The 19,730-nt window shown below is 58.9% G+C and overlaps 1 protein-coding gene across 1 annotated transcript in view; it reads right to left on the reverse strand.

Annotated features, from left to right (window-relative positions):
* GATA6 (GATA binding protein 6) overlaps positions 1–10,293 on the reverse strand; it is a 31,427-nt gene extending 21,134 nt beyond the window's left edge. Inside the window, exons 1-6 of the mRNA XM_029068865.2 lie at positions 10,171–10,293; positions 7,968–9,082; positions 5,381–5,547; positions 2,319–2,444; positions 1,497–1,584; positions 1,296–1,402 (exon numbers count right to left, since the gene is read on the reverse strand). Of these exons, the coding sequence (XP_028924698.1) occupies positions 1,296–1,402; positions 1,497–1,584; positions 2,319–2,444; positions 5,381–5,547; positions 7,968–9,057 (1,578 nt within the window). The 5' untranslated portion in view covers positions 9,058–9,082; positions 10,171–10,293. The remainder of the gene's footprint in view (positions 1–1,295; positions 1,403–1,496; positions 1,585–2,318; positions 2,445–5,380; positions 5,548–7,967; positions 9,083–10,170) is intronic.
* Positions 10,294–19,730: the final 9,437 nt, after the last annotated feature.

Raw genomic sequence — 19,730 nt, forward strand, 5'->3', positions numbered from 1 at the left:
GAAACCCTAGCGAAATCACTCAAAAGAGCCTCTGCCTCATCCCCGGGGGTCAAACCTGTCCCCGTCAGTCAGTCGGTCCGTCAACTGTATTTATTGAGCGCTTATTGTGTGCAGACCAGTGTATTAAGCGCTGGGGAGTGGACACCACCGCAATCAACAGACACATTCCCGCCCCACAACGAGCTGACTCCAGTCCCTCCAGCGCAAAAACCTGCACAAACCCCCCACCCGGCCACGGAGGGACTGACGCAAGGCAGGCACGGCTCGGAGTGAAATTCTGACCACCGCAGGTCTAAAAGACAACGGATCTGGATCAGTCAAGCCCCAAGCCTCCCCCTCAGGGCAACCCGATAAAGCAGGAAACGGCTGGATTCGTATCTAGCTCATCGAAGCTCGGTCAGCCTGGTCTATAAAGGCGGCCGCGGTCTGGAAGAAGTTCCCCATCTTTGCTTCTTTTCAATATTGTTCACCACCACATTTGAGATCCCCAAGTAATAAATCAGTATCTTCCCTGGAAACTACCCTGCTCCAACTCGTGCAAGCAACAGTCCTTGCCAAAGTCCAGTTTTGCTGGCTAAACCAACAAACACCCTGACTGCCGTCCACATACAACAAAACCAACTGGAACTTTTAAAGTGAAACTGCATTTTTCAGGAGTGAACAATGGGAAGGAATTCGGGCGCATGAACGCTGAAACACACTATCAAACCATTTTAAGCAACATGGGGTTTTGGCTGTTTGTTTTTCAACCGCTAAGGGAACGGTTAAAGCTGTACGGGGAGAATTTTCATTTGAAGATGAATTTAACCCGAGGGAGGTAGCCACCCAGAGATCCAGGAGCAGGCAGCCGTGAATTTGACCCTTTAGTAAGCTTGGCCCCGGAGTCGAGCCCTGCCTTACAATGAACATGAGCTTAATAAAAGCGAGACTACTTTCATGGCCTCCAAATGGATCTTTTTTGCAGATCTGGGACTGAAGTGTCCGCTGATGGGACAGGAGAAGGGAAGCCTCCTGCAGTCATTTCTTGAAAGAAACCTTGGAAATCAAATCCTTTACGCTCTACGAACTCATTTTAACCATAAAATGATACGGATCTTAATGAAGAGCTCTGTAAAGTACTTAGGTTTGCCGTTCTGTTGACATTTCAATGTAATTTCCAACAAAAGCCGTTCCTTGGCCTCAGCTAACAAAACCGAACTGTTGGTTCAGACGATGGGACCACCAGATAAAAGTCGAGATAACATCAAACAGCGACCCGCTTGCTCCCAGGGGAGATGCGAGGCTATCTCACTCACCCCCGAGGCTGCGGTCTGCGTGGTGGGAGATGCGTTTTTGCTGCAGTCATCTGAATTGGTTGAAGATGTGGACGTCGGGGTCATCGGGACCGCACTGTTGCCGGGCCCTGAAACGACGATGGTTCAGGCTTTAAAGCGGGTTCTGTCTCCGGGGTCGGGGGGGCAGAGGGCTTCCGAACCACACTCCCGCTCTGGACTCACCCGAGCACGACTTGGCCTTGTTTATGTTTTTCGGTTTCCGCTTCCTGGTCTGGATCCCCTCCTTTTTCATAGCGAGCGGCCGAGGGACCTGAAAAGAGATGCATTCTACTCAGACTCTAAAGTTTGGCACACCGGGCATCCGAATGAAATCGAGCTGCATCTCGAGCCACGTTTCTGCGCTGTGCCTCCCGAACGTCTCTGGGCAACGTTTTGACGTTCAATTCTCGGTAAAGACAACAGGGGTTTCAAGGGGACGAGGCTTGAAGTTTCTTTCCCCTGTTGATCCGTAACGCGTTCATTTCAAAACCAGAAATGAATGTATTACCAGCGTTTTTCTAACATGCTCCCTCCGTATCTATTCTTTTCAATAATCCCTCGGCCGACAAAATTTCTTTCTAAAGAGGAAAAAAAATCACCTTTCAGGTGTGGTGTTTTCTAGGCTACGCAGGACCTGGTTGGGATAAATTCTCCTCATAGGGTTTGCAACTCTATTTAACTGGCTCTGTACTAAGCTTGCAGAAGAAAAGAAGAAAAGGCATCCGGGCTGGTGAGCGGGGAGAGGAATCTACGTGTGCTCCCAGCTCCGGTGCACAGCCTTCCCTGGTCCAAAGCACATAGATGGGAAAAATCCAGCCAGGCGATTTAAGTCATCCTGCCTTTCCCTGCGGAGAAAGTGTAACGGGGGGAGGAAGAATGGCGATTCGATAGTCAACTGTATTCGGAACGCTCGTCTGCAAGGCCGCAGCTGACCGGCTATTGACCGTCCTCTCAAAACCCAGGTTCCGGAAGGAAGGGACCCAGCCAGGACATTCCCCCGCCTACCCCGTGGAGCTTCATGTACAGCCCGCATGCGTTGCACACCGGTTCTCCCTCTGCATTCCGACGCCACAGGGTGGTGGTGGAGGTGTGGCAGTTGGCACAGGACAAGCCAAGCCGCCGCGACGAAGGCTAGAAATGAGCACAGGGACGCAGACTTTAAAAGAAATTTCATTCTCCCTCCTCGTGCCACACTGCTGGCCCACCTGTAAGCCTGAAGCCGCTCAGTTAAGTCGCTGCAAACGCAACGGGACGGTCCCCTGACAGACTGAAATCTCCAGGGCTCACAGCTATAGACTGAGGACCTGCATAATGAGAATGATCCTGGTTCGGACGGGCCCCGGGGAGGACGGCATTTAAAAGTCGGTCCCGGCCCACCGGGTTGAACCCCGCTTGGGAAATGCAACCCTGGCTCTGTCGCTGCCGACGGCTAGGGAGTAGGGGGGGACGAGACGTTGGAAACCGGGGGTTGGGTTCTGTGGTTTGCAGTACAGAGAGGGCCACGTCAGTTTCTGAGGCATCTGGACAGAGAGTTGGGACTGTGGAGCCAGCGGTCTTCACGATTATCCCCGCTGACCGCCCACTTGTAGACGGGGACTCCAAAGGGGAAGAAAGCATGACACCGTTTAGGCTCATTTTCTGAACCTGGACCTAGCTTGATCTGGGGGGCGGGATGGGGGGGGGGGTGTCTCTAACATCAGAAAATGAAATACTATATACGTCATCGAACGGCTTCGTCACTGAGATACCCATGTCTCCCGCTATCTCCGTCGACGAGGTGACGGGAGCCATAACAAACTATAAAACACACTGTCTGGACACTGCGAGTGACCAGATACAGGAGCCAGGAGGGCGACTGCTTTCATCAACACTGCTGTAGGAGAACAATTGCCTAGAATTGATTTCACTGCAGCAGTCAAAAAACCTGCCCAAAGTTCCAAACTTGAAAAAAAAAAAAAGCCAGGAAGATTTCAAGCCATGAGATGTTTCTTAAGATTCCATTTCATCTTTCTTTTCAAGCCGTGTTGTAGATTTGCAACCATATAAATCATTCCCTGGTAGAAATATGTTGGAAAAATGTAAGCTGAATTCCCTAAAGGTCCTAAAACTCAACTTGGTGCAAGCCCTCTGAAATGTTTCGCTTCCTTCCACGAGCTGAGAAAGCAATCCTCTCCCGTCCTACAGAACAGAGGATTCCGATTCCAGTAGCCACGCTGTTCCCGGAAGGAGTTTACAGGCAAATTTGACAAATACAAATTGGATAGTGCACAGTCGTTCTTTCTTTTCCAGATTCACCAGAAAAAGCAAAAGGAATTTAAGAACTTTCAGTACGGTCTGGAACATCCCGTTGGAAAATGACCGTTTTCGATGCGAGAGAAGACATCACGTCGGTCTTCAGAGTGGAATGTTCCAACTGGACAGAGATAATGCCTTTCGGAGGAAACGAACCTTTCGCCTAGCCTAGCGGGGATTTTTTTTTCCCCCTCGAGTTGAGAAACCGTGGGGTGTTTACTGGTGAGGGAGCATGGGCTCCCTCTCGTTGAATTCGCAAGGAAGTCAGAAACCCGGTGTGTGCGGCAGCGAAGTCTCTAGAATAAACAAGCCATTTATGGCACTTTTCAGTCGAGTTTGGAGCGTCTATGAAGCAAGCGTGTATCAGAAATTGCCAGGGTTACAAAGAACTTTACGACTATGGGCTATACATCATGAGTGAAGTCAGTCCCCATAAACATGTGAAATGAAGGTGACCGGGTTATAAAAGTCCCTTGTAACAAGTGATCTCTGTTACATTCATCACTAACGAGGAATTCGAGTTACACCATAAATCTCCTATTTTGCAACTTCACATGCACAGTAACCGGTTATGTCCTGGAGGCTCAGAAAACCTTGCGTTTTCGGAAGCGTGCCCCCATCCCAAGTCCGCCGGGATCATAAATAGTGTGTCCCCCCCCCCACCTCCCCGTGAAAATGACAGCAATTCTGGGGGCCACGCCCTCGGGGTGGGTCCAGGGTGGACCGGGTGACTTTGGATAGTACAAAATCACCTGCCCGGGAGTCACCCCTGGGTGCTTTGGGCCGCCCGCATTTTTCCCTCCATTTCTTCCACTCGCTCGCAATAGTCCTGCATTCCTGGGTGTGGTGGTGAACCCTTGCCCACTCCAAGTTCTCTTCTGGATACCCTGATCTGTTTGGTTATTTTTCCCCCCATCCCCCTAAACAAGAAGAGAATATGGCCTTCCGGAAAGACAAACAAACCACCTCCCCACCTTTCAGTTTTCCCGTATGAGCCACAATGAAATGTCCTCGTAAATTACCAGAAGCTCATCAAACCAGGAATGTGCCGCGCAGGGAACGGCAGTGCCATCCGAGTCATAATAGTAATAATAATAATCGCGTTCTCTGTTAAACCCTTACTCTGTGCCAAGCACTGTACGGAGAACTGGAGTCGATACAGGATAAGCCGATGGGACCCAGTTACCGCTCGGACCTCTGACCCTCCGGCCCTGTCCCCTCCAACCCCCCGCAGGCCCAAGCCCCAGTCCTGCCTTTTCCTGACCAAAAAGGCAAACCCCACAGCCGCTTCTCTTTCAGGTGTCAGACTTGAAATTGTGATGCAACATCCCTCTAATCTACTTAACACAAACAACACGGGTTTCATTTGTTCCTGCTAATTAGCGTCGAACAATTAAATAAATTAGCTAAAGGGCAGTCTAGCGGCCAGCGGGAAAGGCTTTGACTTTAAACGTTCTCCAGCGGCAAAAGCCGTCGTCGTGTCTCCCTCCTCCCGCCCAAGGCACCCCTCCCCGCAAAAAAAAAAATGGAGGCAGGGAGAATGGGAGGAGGAAAATAGACGTCTGCGGGGCGCAGATCGACTGCAGGTCCCGGTTTAAGAGGGTGTAAAAGGGACCCCTATGCCACCCCCCAACCGGGAGAGGGGCAAACGTCCCTTCCCCACTTTGGTCCCGCTGACCGAATTTGCCCAGGGCGCGGGGTTGGTTTTGCAGGGGGCTCCCTGGGCCTGTTGGTTTGGGGCTGGGGGGCGGGCGGGAAAGGGGGACCGCACTCACCACTCGCTTTTGGGGTTTGATGAGAGGCCGGCTGAGGCCGTTCATCTTGCTGTACAAGCCGCAGGCGTTGCATAGGTAGTGGCCCGTCCCGTCCCTCCGCCACAGCGGGGTCTGAATGGAGCCACAGTTGACGCACTCCCGGCTCTCGGACAGATCGTCCAGCAGATCTGGGGAGGGGGCGGGGGAGACAGAGTCAAACGAGCCACCTATGTCCCCTCCCCCCCCCCCACCACCTCGTCCGAGCCCCGGTTGTGAAGCGGGGGGTCCGGTCCCTCCGCCCCCCCCCCCCCCCCCCCCCCCCGGACTGGCTCCTCCAACGCCGCCCGGATCTAAGCCCCGGGCAGGCGAAGGCCCCGGGCTTGTGATTCGGGGGAGGAAAAGCAAAAGCGGGGAGAGGCGATCCCAAATCCCGGCTCCGGCTCGCGGAAATTCTCCGCCGTGTCCCTGGGACACTCCGGCCCCACGCACAACCCTCCGGGAAGCGCTGCGCAGCTCCACGGCGAGCCGCGATCGGCCCCAGAGACTGTTGACTAGAGATTTTGGGTTTTTCGGGTGGGGGGAGGAGGGGTTGGCCTTTCCCCTTTGTCTCAAGAATTGTCTTCTAGATTTCGGTCTGGAAACGGCCCGCCTAGGCGGGACTCCGGGCGCCTCCGGTCACCGGCCTTGGGGACAATTTGGAGACCCGGGGACCGAGTTCAAGCCCACGGGCAAGTTCCTCGGGGCGAGGGCGGAGAAGCGGCCTGGGCCGGGGAGGGGATGAAAGGGGGGAAGGGGAGGTGGGAAGAGTGACCGCATGGGCCTCTGGCGGCTCGGCCCTCGGATTTCGGCGGGGAGGACTCTACGGGGGCCTCGGCCGAGCTGGCTCTCCGACCTGGCATCCTGGAGGTATCCGGCAACAGCCGTCCTGGCCGGGCTCGGTGCCCCCCACCCCCGAGCTTCTGGGGATCCCCCCCGGGGCCGCCTTAGAGCAGGGGATGCCCTGGTCGGGAGCCGAGGGCCGGACGAGGAGCGATGCCCCCTCCCCTCTTGCCGCGGCCTGGCGGCTCTGGCTCCGGATTTTTAGTCCCGGGCCTCGGCCGGGAGTGGGACTGGGCCCAACGCTGCGCTCCGTCATTTGGCGAGCGGTCTCCTTGGGGGGCATCGGGGGGGATTAGGGAGGTCCTTGGAGAACGCCCTCGTCCTTGCACCCGGCGAACCAGGAGGAGAAGGGCCCGGGACCCGACAGCCCCTCCCGCCTCCACGGACCCCCAGGGAGACGACTCTCCGAAGGACGCTATTTGCGAAGCGCTCCCCTCCCTTCCCAACGTCCCTTAGTGGCAAGACCCGGGGCTTGGGAGTCAGAGGATGTGGGTTCTAATCCCGGCTCCGCCACTTGTCTGCCGTGTGACCTTGGACAAGACACTTCCCTTCTCTGGGCCTCAGTTCCCTCATCTGTAAAATGGGGGGGGGTGACGGGGGGATAAGACCGTGAGCCCCACGTGGGACAAGCTGATGACCTTATATTTGCCCCAGCGCTTAGAACAGAGCTTGGCACCTAGTAAGCGCTTAACGAATACTATCGTTATATTATTATGATTCCCCGGGCTACTGGGCGAAGAGCAGGGAAATCGCGTCGGGGGGGACGTCCGTCCCGATCCCGGCCGCCTTTCCCCGCATCTCCCCGCCACCCAGGTCGGTCCTGGCAGCATCCCCAGCGCTTAGAAGAGTGCTCGGCACCTAGTAAGCGCTTAACAAATACCATTATTATTATTATTATTATCATTATAATTATTATGATTCCCCGAGCTACTGGGCGAAGGGCAAGGGAATCGGCGTCGGGGGGACGGTCCCGGGCCCTGCCTCCTTTCCCCGCACCTCTCCGCCACCCGGACCGGTTCTGGCAGCATCCCCGGGGCTTAGAAGAGTGCTTGGCACTTAGTAAGCGCTTAACAAATAATACTATCATGATGATGATGATGATGATGATGATGATTCCCCGGGCTACTGGGCGAAGGGCAGGGACTCGGCATCGGGGGGACGGTCCCGATCTCGGTCCCGGCCGCCTTTCCCCGCACCTCCCCGCCACCTGGGCCGGTCCTGGCATTATTCCCCAGCGCTTAAAATAGAGCTTGGTTCCTAGTGAGCGCTTAACAAATACCATTATTATCATTATTCTTATTATTACTACTATGATGATGATTCCCCGGGCTACTGGGCGAAGGGCAGGGAATCGGCGTCGCGGGGACGGTCCCGGTCCCGGCCGCCTTTCCCCGCACCTCCCCGCCACCCGGGCCGGTCCCGGCAGCATCCCCGGCGCTCAGAAGAGTGCTCGGCACCTAGTAAGCGCTTACCAAATACCATCATCATTGTGATGATGATGATGATGATGACGACGATTCCCCGGGCTACCGGGCGAAGGGCCGGGAATCGGCGTCGGGAGGACCGTCCCGATCCCGGTCCCGGTCCCGGTCCCGGCCCCGGCCCCGGCCTCCTTTCCCCCGCTCCTCCCCGCCCCCCGGGCCGGTCCCGGACAGCATCCCCGCGCTTAGAAGAGCGCTCGGCCCCCAGCGAGCGCTTAGCAAATCCCCCGGTCGGTGCGGTCACTCACCGGCGGCGGGTCCCCGGGCCAGTCCGAGCGGGGCCCCGGCGCGGCTCTGCAGGCTGTGGAGGACCGGCCCGTCGAAGGGGCCGGAGGGCCAGGCCGGAGGCAGCGAGGCGCCCACGTAGGGCGCGTAGGAGCCGGGGTGCGGGGCCGGGGGCGGGTGGTAGGACCCGTTGAGGGGCCGGGCGGCGGCCAGCGGGCCGTACTGGGGGTCCCGGCCGCCCAGGGCCCCCAGCCCCGCCGCCCCGGCCCCGTAGGCCCCGGGGTCGCGGGCGGCCGCGCTGGGCACCGGCGGGCTGGGGGCGTAGGGGAAGCGCGAGCCGTGGGCCCCGGGCCCCCCGCCCCCGGCCGGTCCCGCGGCCCCGGGGACGGGCCCGGCCCCGGTGCCCCCGTACGGGGGGCTGTCGGGGGCCGGCGGCGGCCAGCCCGGGTGGGCGTTGGCCGCGTGGGCCGGGGCGCCGGCGGCGGGCGGCAGGTAGGGCAGCGCGGGCAGCACCGACCCCACGCGCGTCGTGGGCACATAGACCGGGGAGCTGGCGGCCGCCGCCGCCGCCGCCGCCGCCGCCGCCGCCGCCGCCGCCGCCGCCGCCGAGTGGACGAAGCCCCCCGCCGCGCCCTCGTAGGGGGCCGGGCCGGGCCCGGGCAGGGCCAGCGCCGGGTACATGGGCTCCTCCGCCGGGCCCCGCTCCGGCCCCCGCGCCGGCCCGCGCTCCGGGCCCCGCAGCGGGCTCAGCTTGGCGCCGCGGCCCGACCACAGCAGCTTGGGGTCGAGGTCGGAGAAGGGCAGCGGGTCCTCCCAGCCGGACAGCGCGGCGGCCGCACCCGGGGACGGACCCGGCCCGGGCTCCAAGGCGTCGAGGGGCGGCGGGCCCCGGCGAGGGGACGACGACGACGAGGAGGAGGAGGAGGAGCAGCAGCACGAGGCCGAGGAGACCGCCGCCGCCGACGACGACGACGAGGCCGGAGGCGGGCCGGCCCGAGGGTCCGGCGGGGAGGTGCGGGGCTCCCGCGCCGGGAAGGGGCAGGACTGGCCGCCGTCCGCGCCTCCGGACCCGCGCCTCTTCGCCACGCACCAGCCGCCGTCGGCGAGGGCCATCCAAGGACCGGCCGCCAGCTAGCCCCTGGGGGACGGACACACGCCGGACAGAGGGACGGACATCGTTAGCCAACGGCGCCGGCCGGACCCGCCCCCCGGGGGGATTTGCCCCATTGTACATTCCCAGCGCTCAGTGCTCTGCGCATAGTAAGCGCTCGGTTAATCCTATGGAATGAATTCAGTCGAGGCGCTCCGATCGGGCCGGGGGCGATGGGAGCGCGGCGACCCGGGGGATAGTGAGGACGGGGCCGGGGGGAGGGGGGTTCTTAAGCGCCCGCTACGTGCTCGGCCAGCGTACTGAGCGCCGGGCCCGGCGGGACCTTTGGGTCCAGTGAGCCGGGCGCAGGGGGCAGGGCCCGGGAACGAAGGGGAAGCCGGGCGCGGGAAGGCGACCGGGCCCCAAAGCGCCCCAGCCCTCGTTTATTTTGGGGGGAAGGCGAGCGGACCTAAGAGCCCCCCAACCAACCCTGGTTTTGGGGGGTTCTTTCACCCGTGGACGTGTGATTCCCCGTGCGGGATCCGGGCTCGGGGGAGGGAGACCCGAAGGCGGGAGCCCCAGGTCGGAGCCGGGAATCCAGGGGTGATGCAAGGACCTGCTTCCCGCAAAAACCAAACTTCCCCGGGACCAAGACCCCCGTGGGCGGCCTCCGGTCCGGCCTGTCCTAACCCCCCCCCCCGTACGCTCACACACGCACTCACACTCCCCCTCCCGATCCCAGTCATTCACCCCGACCCCGGGATGGGGGGGGAAGGGGGGAGAGGAGGGGAGCTGCCGGGGTGGGACTCGCCCAGAAGGGAGTGGGATGGCCGGGGTGGGCTCGGTGTCCATCCTCGGGGACACCACCCCAGAAGCGGACACCCGCGGGTCACCCGAGTGCCACCTCCCCACTCCCACAGCCCGGCTTTCCCAGAAACACACACCATCCACCCACCCACGCAGAGCTTTACACCCGGACGCAGGCTGACCCCTCTCCGTCCGGAGCCGGGAGCGGTCAGCCCCGGACGGTGGGCTTCTCCACCCGCTAGGCCGGACCGGCTGGGGCATCGCTCCCTCCCCGCTGCCCCCCGCTGCCCCCCGATGCCAGGGAGGGAGGGAAGGGGGAAGGTCCGAACCTGCTGCGGCCCCTGGGCATCTGTCCGGCGGCGGTGGCGGGGTTTAGTCCGGCGGGGCCCGAGGGCGGTGCGGGAGGGAGGGAAGCCGCAGCCTCCCGCCGGGGGTCCCGGGGAGGATCCCCGCCCTCGGCAGGGGCGATGGTTGTCCGGGGGTGGTGGGGGGCGGTTTTTTCGGGGGGGGGGCGGTCAGCCGGTCAGCCGGCCGGTCGGTCGGTCGGTCGGTCGGCCAGCTGCGCTCCCTCGGTCTGAGCCGCCGGCGCTGGAGGGGCAGGGAGGAGAGAGGAGGGGGAGGGGAGGGGAGGGGGAGGGGATGGGCTGGAGGGGAGGGCCGGGGGGAGGGGCGGCGGGCCCGGGAGGTGGGTCTTGGTGGGGGAGGGTCGGCCAGCCCCCGGGGAGCCCCGCGGGTCCGGGGGAGCGGGGTCGGGGGGTCCTAAACCGGGCCAGTAATCCCCCCCCTCTCCCCGACCAGTCCCGATCCCGACCCCCGCCCTCTCCGCAGCGTCTCGGGCAGCCTGGGAGTCCCCCCTCCCCCCCGCCCCCAGATCTCGCCCCCCACCCCCAGGACCCCAGACCGCTCACCCTCCCAACTCCCAACTTTCAACAAACCCAATCCCGCCCATTCCAGAGGCTGGGGGGATGTTGGAGACGGGATTCAAACTCACCGTGGCTCAGTGGCTGCTGGAGGGGGTCTGCCCCAGCCTCTGGGCCGGCCCCAGCCCCTGGCCAAGCCCCACCCCCAGGCCCTGCCCCAGCCCCCGCCCGAGCCCCACCCCCATCCCCTGCCCCAGCCCCTGGCCCTGCCCCAAGCCCCTGCCCCGAACCCCTGCCCCCGCCCCTGGCCCAGCCCCTGCCCCGGCCTTGGAATCGTCCCCCCTCCCTCTCCCCGCCCCCATCCCATCCCTTCCCTTCCCTCCCCGCAGCAGGAATTCTCTGTCTCCCGGCGCTCCCTGGAATTCCCTCTCCGGCTCTTGCTCCTTGAACAATCGCCCCCTTCCCCTTCCCCTTCCCCGTCCCCGTCCCGGGATGGAGGAAGCAACCCAGGTGGGAAATGGAGGAAAAAGAAACAGTTTGGCAAATCCGTTTCACCAACGGTAATTAAAAACGGGAGCGGGTCCATCCACGCCCCCCGCTAATTCCCCGCGCCCCCCCCCGACCCCCAGGCTGTCCTGGGAGCAGGGAGGAAGGGGGGGGGGGAGGGGATCTTCCCGTTTCTTCCTCTCTCCTCTTCCTCCTCCACCTCCTCTTCCCCCTTCTTTCTTTTTTCCCGATCTCTCTCCGCGCCTGCCGGCCTCGTCTCTGTTTCTGGGTCTCTCCGTCTATCTCTGCCCCCGCTCCCCACCTCCCTGTCCTTTATCTCAAACGGGCTCGGGAGTCAGAGGTCGTGGGTTCTAATCCCGACCCTGCCACTTGTCAGCTGTGTGATTTAGGATAAGTCACTTGACTTCTCTGGGCCTCAGTTCCCTCCTCTGCCAGATGGGGATTTAAGACTGTGAGCCCCTCGTGGGACGGCCTGACCGCCTTGTATCTACCCCAGCGCTTAGAACAGTGCTTGGCACGTGGAGAGAGCCCGGGCTTGGGAGGCAGAGGGCGTGGGTTCCAATCCCGACTCTGCCACTTGTTTGCTGTGTGCTCTTGGGCAAGTCACTTCACTTCTCTGGGCCTCAGTGACCTCATCTGGAAAAATGGGGATTAAAACATCTGAGCCCCCCCGTGGGACAGTGCCCTGTATCTACCCCAGTGCTTAGACCAGAGCTCAGCACACAGTAAGCGCTTAACCGATGCCGTGATTATTATTATCGTAAGGGCTCAACGAATGCCGTCGTTATTATTATTATTATTACAAACCGAAATGGTCCTTAGCGAGGAAGTGACTTGAAGTGAACGGTCACCCTCACTTGGCCCCCAGGGGGTGGGGGGTGGTCGCCCCAAGGAGGGCAGAAAGTGACCCCTCCTGCCCCCCCGCCCCCCAGCCCCGACCCTCCCCAAACTCAACCGCACCGGCCCGTCAGGTCCGTCAACGAGACCCAGCTTCTCCCCCTTTTAGATCTCCCCCTTTTAGACCGTGAGCCCGTTGTTGGGCAGGCACTTGTCTCTGTCTGGTGCCCAGTCGTACATTCCAAGCGCTTAGGACAGTGTTCTGCACACCGTAAGCGCTCAATAAATACGACGGAATGAACGAAAGCCCGGGCGGTCGCGGGGGTCGGGAGCTGGGTGGGCGGACCCTGGAGAGGAGGCCCTGGAAATGGTTAGAGAAGCAGCGGGGCTTGGTGGCAAGAGGCCGGGTTTGGCAGTCCGGGGTCCTGGGTTCTAATGCCGGCTCCGCCACTTGTCTGCTCTGTGACCTTGAGCGAGCCGCTTCACTTCTCTGGGCCTCAGCTCCCTCATCCGCAAAGTAGGGGTGAAGGTTGTGAGTCCCACGTGGGACGACAACCTGATGACCTTGGCTCTGCCCCAGCGCTTAGAACAGTGCTTGGCACGTAATAAGCGCTTAACAAAATGCCACGGTTATCACTATTCTCTGTGCCTCAGTTCCCTCTTCTGTAAAACGGGGATTGAGGCGGCGAATGCCACGTGGGACAACCTGAGGACCTCGGACCCGCCCCAGCGCTTAGAACAGTGCTTGGCACGTAGTAAGCGCTTAACAGATGCCAGGGTCATTATTATTCTCTGCGCCTCAGTTCCCTCCTCGGCAAAATGGGGATTGAGGCCGTGAGCCCCGGGTGGGACGACAACCTGATGACCTTGGATCTACCCGGGCGCTTAGAACCGTGCTTGGCGCGGAGTGAGCGCTTAACAAATACCATCGTTAGTATTATCACGGTGGAAATGTGAAACGTGAGGTCCCACCGGCTCGGGGAAACGGTGCCGTCCGAGCCTCTGCGGACCAGCTCCGGACCCCCTCCGTCCCCCCGCGGACCCCCAGGGCCGGACCCCTTCCCGCCCCCTCCCCGGACTGGCCTCGGACCAGCGCCCGAAGGAGATTTCTCTCGTTTTCGTTAGGCTGGAAATCGGCGTGGCCCGGGTAGGACGCCCCCCCGGCTGCCCTCCAAGTGCCCCCCAAGGGCGGAGGGTCCTGGCAGGCGGAGCCCCCCCGCCCCCGGACCGGCCTTCTCCTCCAGGAAAAAAAAATCCCGCTTGGTTTGGGTTGGAGCCCTGTGCCGCCATTTCAGGGGATTGGGGGGGGGGGTGCATTATTTCGTTCAATGTCCCCTAAAACCTGATTCTTACCAACCTTCGCGCTGGCATTTGTCCCGGAGGACAAAGTCGGGGGTCGGTGCCCACCCCGGGCACCCACCCCGCGATGGATGTGCCTACGGGGGCGTACGACCGGGGGGCGGGGACGTGTGAGGTGAAGAATAATAATAATAATAATAATGGCATTTGTTAAGCGCTTACTATGTGTCAAGCGCTGTTCTAAGCGCTGGGGTAGATAATAATAATAATGAGAATGGTATTCGTTAAGAGCTTACTTTGTGCCAAGCACTCTTCTAAGCGCTGGGGGAGATGATAACACCGATAATATTTGTTAAGCGCTTACTATGCGCCAAGCGCTGTTCTAAGCGCCGGGGTAGATAATAATAACGATAAGGGTATTTGTTAAGAGCTTACTATGCGCCAAGCACTGTTCTAAGCGCTGGGGTAGGTAACAATAATAACAATGATGATGGTATTTGTTAAGAGCTTCTTAGGCGCCAAGCAGCGTTCTAAGCGCCGAGGTAGATAATAATAATAACGACGACGATAATGGTATTTTTTAAGAGCTTAGTATGTGCCAAGCAGTGTTCTAAGCGCTGGGGTAGATGATAATAATAAGAAGAATATTTAAGAGCTCACTGTGTGCCAAGCACTGTTCTAAACTCTGGGGTAGGTGACGATAATAATGATAATAATGGCATTTGTTAAGCGCTTACTATGCACCAAGCACTCTTCTAAGCGCTGGGGTAGATAACAACAATAACAATAATAATAATGGTATTTGTTACTATGTGCCAAGCACTGTTCTAAGCACTGGGGTACACCCAAGGTCATCAGATTGACCCACGTGGGGCTCACGATCTTAATGCCCATTTTACAGATAAGGGAACTGAGGCCCAAAGAAGTGAAATGACTTGCCCGGAATCACACAGTTTGACAGCTGGCGGGGCGGGATTAGAACCCACGACCTCTGACTCCCAAGCCCGGGCTCTTTCCACTAAGTCACGCTGCTTCCTCTCTATGTGTCTCCGTGTTCATTCGATCGTATTTACTGAGCGTTTACTGTGTGCAGAGCGCTGTACTAAGCGCTTGGGGAAGGACAGTACAGCAATAGAGCTCACAGCCTGGGCGGGAGGGGCGGGGAGACAGACAACATTACAAGTAAAGAAATAAAATTCTATGTGTCCGTGTTGTATTTTTGTGTGTGTGAGCGTGGGTGGGTGGGTGGGTGTGTATGTGCGTGTTTTCGTTTGTTCTGGGGAGTGCCTGCCAAACCCTCCTCTCCTCCGCCCATCGAGTTCCCGCATCGCCCGTCCCCGCGTCCAGCCCCTTCAAAACGAATTCCCAATTCCCAATTCCCAATTTTTGTCCCCCGCGGATCCCCGAAGCCTGGAGACGAGGGCCGTGGCGCCCGTTCTCTCGGGGGCGTCTCTCCCATCCCCCTTCCCCCCCGCCCTGAACGGGGGAGGGGCCGCCACCTGTCTGCTGTGTGACCTTGGACAAGTCACTTCACTCCTCTGTGCCTCAGTTCCCCCCCCCCAGTGAAACGGGGTTGGATAGCGGGACCCCCAGGGGGGGGGACAGGGACTCTGTCCAACCCCATGATCTTCGAACGGTGCCCGGCCCGTAGTAAGCGCTACTCTGTCCCCTTTTAGAGTGTGAGCCCGTTGTGGGCAGGGGATTGCCTATTCGTCGCTGAATTGTAGCGCTTAGTACAGCACACAGTAAGCGCTCAATAAATGCGATCGAATGAGTGGAAATACCGTAATTTTTCGTGATTATTCCCATTGTTTCCATTTTTAAAAAGGGGCCTCGTATAAGGGTCTCGCCCCACCCGGTCGGGTCCGGCCGTCCCTAAACGGGGTTGGGGAGTCCGGCAGACCTCGGGCGGCAGGGATCCCCGCCGCCTGCGTTCCCCTCAGCCCCCTTGCAGCCTCCCTCTCTTGCCTTGCGAGGCCGGTCCTGCCAGGCCGGTCCTGCCAGGCCTTTGGTGGGGTGGTCGGTCGTCGGCTGGGCCTGGGGTCGGGCCGGACCCCGGACCTCCCTCCTCTCGCTAGCCCGGGGCCAGGGAGCAAGCCAACCCCGAGCCTGAGTCGCCCCGTCCCAACCTGCTGGGCCTGGCTGGGGCCTAGAGGGCCTGCGGATACATCCTCCCGCTCGGCTCAGGTTCACGGTTACAGTCAAAGGGAGAAAATAATAATAATAATAAACATCATCATCATTACTATACCCCCATGATCGATTCTTGTGTCTTATTACTTCCCGAGGGCCTCAAAATAATAACTGTGGTATTCGTTTAGTCCTCACTTTGTGCCAGGCCCTGTACTTAGCGCCGGGGTGGGTACATCGGGATGGACACAGTCCCGCGTGGGGCTCACGGGAGAAAATAATTAATAATGATCATGATCATGATCATCATAATACCCATTTCAGTCCAGATTTACTATACCACCCATGATCGTTTCTTGTGTCTTATTACTTCCTGAGGGGTCTGGCCTCAAAATAATAATAACCGTGGTATTCGTTAAACGCTTACTTTGTGCCAGGCCCTGTACTAAGCGCCGGGGTGGGTACATCGGGTTGGACACAGTCCCGCGTGGAGCTCACGGGAGAAAATAATTAATAATCATCATCATCATCATCTTAATACCCATTTCAGTCCAGAGTTACTATACCCCCATGATCGTTTCTTGTGTCTTATTGCTTCCTGAGGGGTCTGGCCTCAGGATAATAATAACTGTGGTATTCCTTAAGCGCTTACTTTGTGCCAGGCCCTGTACTAAGCGCCGGGGTGGTTACATCGGGTGGGACACAGTCCCGCGTGGGGCTCACGGTTTCAATCCCCATTTTACAGGTGACGTTACGGAGGCCCGGAGAAGTAAAGTGACTTGTCCAAGGTGCCACGGCTGGCGGCCCCCACGGGTCAGCTGGCCTGGCTCCCAGAGAACGGATTCGGCCACCCCGGGCCAACCCGCCGTCAGCGAAGCCGGTCGCGGGGTCCCCGTTAACCGGACATTCCCCAAAAGTCTGAGATAATAATCATTATTAATACGGTATTTATTAATTTAATACAAATGTTAATTTGTTAATAGAGAAGCAGCGTGGATCAGTGGAAAGAGCACGGGCTAGGGAATCAGAAACCATGGGTTCAAATCCCGGCTCCGCCGATCGTCAGCTGTGTGACTTCGGGCAAGTCGCTTAACTTCTCTGTGCCTCAGTTACCTCATCTGCAAAATGGGGATTAAGACTGTGAGCCCCATGTGGGACAACCTGATCACCTTGTGTCCCCCCAGCGCTTAGAACAGTGCTTTGCGCATAGGAAGCGCTTAACAAATGCCAACGTTATTAATACGCTTAGTGCAGTGCTTAGTACAGTAAGCGCTCAATAAATACCATTGAATGAATGAATGAATAAGTGGCGGAGCTGGGATTAGAATAATAATAATAATAATAATAATAATGGTATTTGTTAAGCGCTTACTATGTGCCAAGCACTCTTCTAAGCGCCGGGGTAGATATGAGGTAATCAGGTTGTCCCACGTGGGGCTCACAGTCTTCATCCCCATTTTACAGAGGAGGTAACTGAGGCACAGAGAAGTGAAGTGGCTTGCCCAAGGTCACACAGCAGACGTGGCGGAGTCGGGATTAGAACCCAGGACCTTCAGCCTCCCAAGCCCGGGCTCTTGCCACTAAGGAACGCTGCTTCTGCGGGCGAATGCGGGGCGGGAGCGGGAGGAGGAGGAGGAGGAGGTGGAGCCGGAGGGTCCCCGGTTCAAATTCGACCCAGAGCCGATTTTGGAGGGAGCCTTTGGCCCTGTCCGAGCACCCGGCCCTCCGCGGAGCGTACTGCACCCCCAAAGGTCACCTCCCCGGGGACCGCCCCCCTCAGAGCCCCTCGGACCTTCTGGAACCAACGAGCTCGGCGCAGGTTAGAAAAAGATAAATAATCAATAAAGTTGGTATTTGTTAAGCGCTCACTATGTGCCGAGCACTCCTCTAGGCGCTGGGGGGTAGAGACAGGGTCAACAGGTTGTCCCACGCGAGGCTCACAGTCTTCATCCCCATTTGACAGATGAGGGAACCGAGGCACCGAGAAGTGACATGACTCGCCCAAAGTCACATAGTGGACAGGTGGCGGAGACGGGATTAGAACCCAGGACCTCTGACGCCCAAGGCCGGGCTCTTTCTGCTGAGCCACGCTGGCCCCCCCCCCCCCCCATCCCCCACCCCCGGCCCAAGCTGGAAGGATGGACGGGGGCAAACAACTCCTGCCCCGTCCCCTCCCCCTCTTCCCCCCAAGATTCTCTTTCTTCATCAGAGATACACTATACTGAGCACCTACCGCGGGCAGAGTAACGTCCTGGACACCTATTACGGGCAGAGCTCTGTAGAGGTGCCTTCTGTGAGAAGCAGCTTGGTGCAGCGGATAGATCACGGGCCTGGAAGTCGGAAGGTCAAGGGTTCTAATCCCGACTCCGCCACTTGCCTGCTGTGTGACTTTGGGCGACTCACTTCACTTCTCTGGGCCTCAGTTACTTCACCTGTAAAATGGGGACTGAGACTGTGAGCCCCACGTGGGGCGGGGACTGTGTCCAATCCCATTTGCTGGTATCCACCCCAGCGCTTAGTACAGCGCCTGGCACATAGGAAGCGCTTAACAAATACCATCATTATTATTACCGAGAGCTGAACGAAGTGCCTACTTGAATCGGAGCGCTCCGCAGGGCAGAGAGAGAGCTCTATGAGGTGCCTACTGATAGCGTTTCTTTAAATTCTAGATTCTAAATTATTTATTCACATTAATGTCTGTGTCTCCCGCTCGACTGTAAACTCGTCGGGGGCGGAGAAAGTGGCCGCTAACTCTGTAGTAGGGTTTAGTACAGTGATCTGCACCTAGGAGATTGCTCCGCACGCAGTAAGCGCTCAGTAAATAGGACTGAAAGAATAATAAGCGCTCAGTAAATCCCCTCGATTGAGCAGACAGCTACTACGGGCAGAGCGCTCTACGAGTTTGCTTCTGGGGCCAGAGCGCTGCACGGAACCGAGGAGGCTACACTGTGCGAAGCGCTACAGAGGGGCAGGACCATGGCGGTAAAAGAGACGGTGGAGGAGAGAAGCCGATTAACGGGAAGAAGAAGCCAGCGCCGTTGGAACACACAGAGAGCAAACGGTAGGGTGGAGGTGTGGTGTTGGGAGTCAGAGGTCGTGGGTTCTGATCCCGACTCCGCCACTTGTCAGCTGTGGGACCTTGAGCCAGTCACTTCGCTTCTCCGGGCCTCAGTTCCCTCATCTGCAAAATGGGGATTGAGACATCAGCAACAGCGGTGCGAGCAGGTTTCCCGAAGAGAACAACACGGATACGATCAGTTCGGCCAGGGATCAGAAGACACCCACAAGTCTTCTAGACACTCAACCCGTTGTTGGGCAGGGATCGCCTCTATTTCTTGCCGGACTGTACTTTCCGAGCGCTCAGTACAGCGCTCTGCACACAGGAAGCGCTCAGTAAGTACGACTGAACGAAAACAGCCACCCCCGCACGCACGGCACAGACACCACGCGCGCAAATAACAATAGCAAGAAGAACGGTCTTTGTTAGGCGCTTACTACGTCCCAAGCACCGTTCTAAGCGCTGGGCTCCAAGGTCGTCAGCCTGTCCCACGTGGGGCTCACAGTCTTCATCCCCCTTTGGCGGATGAGGGAACTGAGGCCCAGAGAAGTGAAGTGGCTCACCCAAGGTCGCACAGCAGACAAGCGGCGGGATTAGAACCCGGCTCCTCTGAGTCCCAACGCCACGCCTACACCATAGATGCACCGCACTTGCAGCAGGCGCGTACACGCATGCACACACATGTACCACACCTACATCCCACGTAGACACACACACTTTCCGCTGCAATTGCTCCAGGGAAACCCACCTCCCTTCCGCCTCCCCCACGGGACGGCCCCGTCCCTCACCTCTCCCTCCCCCCCGCCACCCCGGGCCCCCGAGTTTGTTTTCCCCACGCAAATTCACTCATTCGGTGGTATTTACTGAGCGCTTACTGTGTGCAGAGCACTGGACTAAGCGCTTGGAATGGACAACTCGGCAACAGATAGACACAGTCCCTGCTCACGGTCTCGAAGGGGGAGACGGACAACAAAACAAGTAGTCAGGCATCAGGACCATCAAGATGGATAGAATCATAGATATCCGGAAGGGTGGGAATGTCCGCGGAGGAGAGAGGCTGGAGGGCCCTGGGAGTTTTCGGGGTGTGAAAAGTGTCCGGCCTGCGGTGGCCGGATGGCTGGGTGGGGGACCCCCTCGGTGGAGGGACGGCCCTGTCCCGGGGGAGACTCCCCCAACTTTCACACCCATCCCCCTCCCC

Source organism: Ornithorhynchus anatinus, chromosome 7, assembly GCF_004115215.2.
Source record: "Ornithorhynchus anatinus isolate Pmale09 chromosome 7, mOrnAna1.pri.v4, whole genome shotgun sequence".
In the NCBI taxonomy this organism is placed as follows: Eukaryota; Metazoa; Chordata; class Mammalia; order Monotremata; family Ornithorhynchidae; genus Ornithorhynchus; species Ornithorhynchus anatinus.